This window comes from Anopheles maculipalpis, chromosome 3RL, assembly GCF_943734695.1.
Source record: "Anopheles maculipalpis chromosome 3RL, idAnoMacuDA_375_x, whole genome shotgun sequence".
Classification (NCBI taxonomy): Eukaryota; Metazoa; Arthropoda; class Insecta; order Diptera; family Culicidae; genus Anopheles; species Anopheles maculipalpis.
Genome location: NC_064872.1, coordinates 25637094 through 25643147, shown reverse-complemented (window position 1 = coordinate 25643147; position 6054 = coordinate 25637094). Strand labels below are relative to the sequence as shown.

At 39.4% G+C, this 6054-nt stretch overlaps 3 protein-coding genes across 3 annotated transcripts; 2 read left to right on the top strand and 1 right to left on the bottom strand.

The window, feature by feature from the left end:
• Nucleotides 1-406: 406 nt before the first annotated feature.
• Nucleotides 407-1554, bottom strand: LOC126560495 (histidine protein methyltransferase 1 homolog). The gene is made up of 4 exons (XM_050216454.1): nucleotides 1494-1554; nucleotides 993-1438; nucleotides 664-923; nucleotides 407-560 (listed from the first exon to the last, which is right to left on the bottom strand). The coding sequence occupies exons 1-4, from the start codon at nucleotides 1552-1554 to the stop codon at nucleotides 407-409; spliced, it is 921 nt and encodes a 306-aa protein (XP_050072411.1).
• Nucleotides 1555-2513: 959 nt separating this feature from the next.
• Nucleotides 2514-3729, top strand: LOC126565078 (uncharacterized). Its single transcript, XM_050222215.1, has 4 exons — nucleotides 2514-2700; nucleotides 2776-3135; nucleotides 3203-3295; nucleotides 3361-3729. The coding sequence occupies exons 1-4, from the start codon at nucleotides 2515-2517 to the stop codon at nucleotides 3727-3729; spliced, it is 1008 nt and encodes a 335-aa protein (XP_050078172.1). The 5' UTR covers nucleotide 2514.
• Nucleotides 3730-4431: 702 nt separating this feature from the next.
• Nucleotides 4432-5634, top strand: LOC126560494 (uncharacterized). Its single transcript, XM_050216453.1, has 4 exons — nucleotides 4432-4605; nucleotides 4680-5045; nucleotides 5110-5190; nucleotides 5260-5634. Exons 1-4 carry the CDS (start codon nucleotides 4432-4434, stop codon nucleotides 5632-5634), a joined length of 996 nt encoding a protein of 331 aa, XP_050072410.1.
• Nucleotides 5635-6054: the final 420 nt, after the last annotated feature.

Below are 6054 nucleotides of genomic sequence, written 5' to 3'. Positions count from 1 at the left end.
AAAGATAAGGGCAACCACAAAAGTACTACTTCTTAAAACAAAACAAAATACACTTAAATTTACGACATATTAGTAGAGTATATATTTTAAATATATCTTTCAAAAACAGATGCGATTTCTTTTCTTTTTTCTCTCTTTTTAACATACTATTTTTATAAAATCTTGAGAACAAAGGGAATCCCTACTTTTTTACGATTTTCCATATATTTTTGTCTTCATCCCATTTTATCCATTTAGGTTTTTTTTATCCGTTTCCCATATATTTTTGAATTCATCGCCATCTTTTTCGAATCATCTGCATGCTTTTAACTATAAAGACAAATATGATAAAATCCAAAATATCGTGGGACGAAACCAAACCAGTGTGGGGCATCGTCCTAAAACTTCGGGATGCTCTGCTGAGTGCCTACTTCCGTGTGATACGAACAATCTCACGTTTTACACCGGTTTCACAACTCCACACGACTTTGTGCTGAAACCGTCCATCCTTATCGATCGCTTGCTCGAACAGCCGGACACCACCGCCAACACCGAAGTAGTACGTTTTGGCCGCTAAATATCTAATGCGAGGCAAGAATGTTAAGTAAAACTACGAACAAAATGAACGGTAAACGGCATTCGAAGAGAGAACAAAAAGAAAGTAAATTCACCAAAAAAGGATACACAACTCCATCCGGTTCCAACTTCCGGTCGAAAAGTTGCAACAGTTTGCTGTAGTTATCGGTAGAATATATCGTCTCGGAGGTAAGTATTAGGTCGTACTTGTGTTGGTACTGGTCCGTAAAACATCCCCAATCACCGGAAAAGAATTTAACCTCCCCGGTTGGTGGGAGAGTTTCTCTGTCCTCTTTGTCCGTATCATTCGTAGTGCGGCAGTTCAGGTCGTAATTTACCATTGTCAGCTTTGTTAGTACATCTTTGTTCTGTAATAAGAAAATGGGAAAAATTAAATCACAAATTAATGTTCAAACGATGTATAAGAAATAACGTACATAATCCTGAAAGTGTACACAGCTGGAACCAAGCAGTAGCGCCTCGATACCAAGAATACCGGCACCACATCCAAGATCCAACACCTTCCTCCCTTGTAGTTCCGTCTTCCGCTCCTCTGATGTGGCTAAAAATTCTCCCAAATCGTACGTACATTCCCATACTTTCAATCCACCCTCGTACCGGTTCGGAATCAGATCGGAATGGTCCGATTCCGCCGTCACTATATCGTCGGTAAACGTTTCATCCAGCAGTGCCAGTTGGTTCAGATATTCGATCGAACAGTTCGGGGCCGGTTGAAAGGTGCTGGTTACATCTGGATTAATTGCACTTTTATTTGAAACGTAGCTAGCATCGAAGGTAAGCTCCTCGCAAGGATATACAACCGGGTTTTCTTTTTCTGCGCAACTGCTCTCTTTCCGTTCGGCTGTTGGCTTTGGTTCCTCATCTAAAATAGGATGATTTTACTTTATGCACTTTTTGGGAGGATAATAAGTACTTACCTTTTGTTTCAGTTGATGATATTTCTTCATCCGGTTCTACTTGGAAGGTAAATTTAAACATTTCTATGTTCTATTTGAGACGATGCACGTGCGTCACAACGTTTCCTTTGACCGATTTGTTTGTAAACATTGCAGGAAAGGAGCGAAATGGAAGAACCATTTGAACGTCATTTTGCGGTTTGAAATTATTTTGTTTTTTTTTAATTGGTTTTTAAAGCAATTCTTAAGAGCTTAAGGACAATAATTTAATGTATTTTTTTAAACCGATAGAAGACCGATTCCTTGCTTGCAAAACCCCTATCGCATGTAATGAACCGATCTCAACTCTGTCGTAACAAGCAAACTCAAGCTGGATTGAAATTTGAACTCAATCAAGATTCTTATTGGATTTTTCCAACCACAGAAACGGTCTCCGCATCACTAAGTACCTTGTGCGCGGTGAATGTCATCCATCCAAAACACAAATAGCAGAATGTTGTGGTTTTTAGTTCCGCAAAGTTTTGCATTAAATAAGTTACCATAAAATAATCTTTCCTGGTTTACAACGACTCGCTTTTTAAAGTGTTGTGTGATCATTTTGCTCATTCACGGTAAGCCACAGTAATGTGTTTGAAATTTGCAGTTTGGTGGGATACAACGACGAACTCTAGCGTTTCGCGTCGTTTTGGTGCGTCTGTACGGCCAAATTATTCGACTTTTCAATACCTTTAACTTGAAGCGATTCAAAATTGCTTATTAATGGATGGAATCTCGGGTGTTGGAACATTATAACCACGACTTTGAAGCAACGGTTACCTTCATCCGGAGCGTTCGTTTTGGTGGACTTCCATACCTGCACACCACCAATGCAAGAGTGATTGTAATCCGTTCCACCTAGGAGCGGATCATCCACGGATGGGTTGATGCACAGCGCGGCGTATAGGAACGAATGCGATCCAAAATTTAAAAATAAAATACCACAAACAAATGCTGTTGAATAATAAGCTTTCTGTATTTTACAGATTTTTCTTACACTCCGAGCATGCCGAACCGTATGCGAGCGAATGCCATGGTGTGGATGTACTTCACCAACGATGTGGAAGCGAAGAAAGGAAAATGCCTGTACTGCGGACAAATAATTAGCTACGAAAAATCAACCTTCTCCAATCTGTCTCGTCACCTCCGGAGGTTTCACGCGAATGTGATGAAAAATGAGGAGAAAAGTATTGTAAGTATTCTTTGCTTAATCAAAACAATGCGAGACGTTTAAATATATTTGCTGTTGTTTCTCCATTTTTGCTAGAAAGCGATGCAACAGCAAGAACATTACGTGTGGAACCATTTTCAGAAAGAATCGGGTGGCAAAGCTAAATGTACTTACTGCCAAACACAGCTGAGCTGCCCGAACAATGTTGTCAGCAATTTGATACGGCACATGAAGGCGAAACATCCGCTGATACAGTTGGATAATCATCAGCTAGAGTACATTCACCCGGACGGGAACCGAACGTTTCTCCCACCACAGTCAATGGACGATGAGATTAAGGAAACGTTCAAAGCGTCTGCTTCGTTGCAAGAATCGGAAGAGCTTGATATGGAATCGAGTCTCAATGGTATCGAATTGATAGCACATGATGAAGGGTCGGATTCGGTGAAAATTGAAGTAAGTTGATAATGAGCTTTGCAACGAGTAAGGTACATATTAATATCCGCTACAAAACTCGTTCCAGTACGAACTTTCCGATCCTGACGGTACACTACTGGAGGATGACCAAGAAGTGATTGAAGAGTTTGTTCATGATTCAGATTCATATCAGAATGTTGTAAGATAACAGCACGACGAATCACAATTAAGAATCGATCTTAAACGTCTACTTTCTTCCTCCAGGATATTGAAAGTATTGAAACGAATAGCCAGATACTGGAAGGTTCGTACACCGAGCCAAATCAAGAAACAGATCAAGCACCACAGGAAACTCCAATCGATACTAGCCACCATGACACGAGGACACAAAGCCAACTAATGCCCAGCAGCGGGAATGTTTCGCAAAACTGTCTTTACGGAGTTCAAAACATTGACGTTAAAACGGCAGCATATGCGACAAGCATCGCACTCGAGCTCGACAGTGTTCAGGCCCGGCAGAGAATCATAGCAGAAAAGCTGATAGCGGATGTACTGTTTAATGCTAAGCTAGATAATTTGACCGAACACTCGATGATTCTGGCGAAAGTTTACCATGCTTCAGGGAACTTGTAGTTCGTACGTGTGTGAGAGAGCTGCACATAAGAATATAAGATAATTAAAAGGTAATTAATAACAATAAAATAATTACTAATTTAAGTAAAATTTATCACATAATTTTCGATGCCTTATTGGTATGAATATTCATTTTTTATTTTCGTACTAGCATCCACCTTGTAACCACCTTGCGCGCAGCGAAATGTCAAACAAGGCAATTGAAGAGATGTTTGACATGTATGAAGAACTAGAAGAAAGCAACAAATCAACAGTAAACAATTGAGCGGTTTCCTGGCTATTTTGTACTCAAAAATTATTAAATATAGTTGTTTTGCGGTTTTCTTATCAAAAAAAGAATTCAGAACTGTAGAAGGTAATATTTATTTTAAGGTGTTGGTTGAAAGTATCATTAAAAGCCATGAAAAAGCTATGAATTTCATTAGCGTTCTTGCTAGCGTACTGCTGTAAGCATAAACAATACGAACTTAGCAAGGGTTTGCACATATTTATTTAATTTTAGTTAACTTCTTGCATGCAGTAGATTTACATTGCACATGCTTTTTTTCTATTCGTACTAGCATCAGTTCGTGTTGCCGGTTTCTGAAACCAACCCGTTTTTCACTTGGACCGCGGTACCGAAAGAACGAGCTGTTCCGATCCGGAATCAGCTGAACCAAACCAAATTGCTTCGATTTCCAATTCAACGTACTTTTCTAGGACATGCCTGCGCGGCGATCGAATCTGTGGTTGTACTTTAAAAAGCAACCCACGGGTGAGAAAGCGCAATGTTTAATGTGCGGCCAGTTGATGTCGTTGGAAAAATCAACGTTTACCAATTTGAGACGGCACATCCATAGGAAACATCCCGATTTACAGGATCAAGTGGTAGCAAAGGTAAGTAGCTCAAACAAAAAAATAATTGGTCTTCCGTATTAATATTAAAATTGTTCTTCTTGGTACGCATTCAGCTAATCGTGTTGGGTCCACGCATATGGAACCATTACGTGAAGGAACCTGGGAAAAGGGCACGCTGTCAGCACTGTGATACAAGCATATCCTATCAATACACAACCTCCAGTTTAGCCAGACATCTTCGTGCCAAACATTCCGACGTGTTCGTGAAGGAAGATAACGCAAACGATAACGACCACAAAGAGGAGGACTACATTGAGAAAATGTACAACACCGGTGGTGAGCAGCATAGTGTGAAAGAATTAATATCGAGCAACGAATCGGACGAAGAGTATGACTATAAGGACTATAAGGATGACGATGCTCTGGTTGAACTGCAATCCGTACAAAATGCAAAACTAACAGAGCCTATAAAACTAGAGGTAAGACAAGATGGCAAGGGTAAAGGCGAGGAACGTATGAAAGAAACAGTTCTCTACCTTACAGCTCATGGATACGAATTCACAACTGCAAGAGCATGGTTCCATCGATGATGGTGGCAACGTACACCAAATTGGAAAATTACAGGTAAGTTGGAAAATTAGAAACAAAGTTCCGAAAAAAGCATTTAAAAAAACCTTTTTTTTTGCGTTTCAGATACATCCCCGTGACCATAGGAACTTAGTGCAAAATGAACACGATCAGGATTATGATATAATCGAGGTACTAGAAGAAACGGTCATAGAGCAAGTGAATGTTCCTGCACCCGCGAGCTCGTCTGATGTCGATGAGACAAAACATAGCAATAATGTCTGCAGAGATCAGCTTACGAGTAGTTTCAATATGGCAAACATTCCCACAAAAACGGCAGCCTATGCAACCTATACGGCGCTGGAGATGGAAACGTTAAGCCAGCGGCAAAGGACGATTGCACAGAAGCTAATTTCGGACATACTGTTCAATGCCAAGCTAGATAATTTAGCGGAAAACTCCATGTTAGTAGTACGAGTTGGTACGTTCGAGGAGGAATAGTGAAATGGCCGCGTGAAGCCGTCAACTTTGAGGCTGAAAATACTGTAAAAAAATATAATTTAGTTTAAAAACTTTGATGGGATGATAAGAAAGCTGTTCATAGTTTGTGTGAAACTCACACAAAATGTTCAAAATATGAGTTTTATTATTCTCTACCACGTAATAGAACATCATCTTTTGCTAACCTATTTATTTTTTGTTTTATCGGATTTGTTGTAATACGATAGAAAAAAACGAGTCGAATAATGAAAAAGGTTGTCACAAAAAAATCCGACTTTAACGTTAAAATACACGTTGTGGTGATCTTTGTAAACGATATTTAAAGAAAGATATAAAAATAATAATGCATCAAATAAAATTGAAAACCCCACGTAATTGGAACGGAAAAATATATTTTCATGACGGAAAGAAATTTATTTT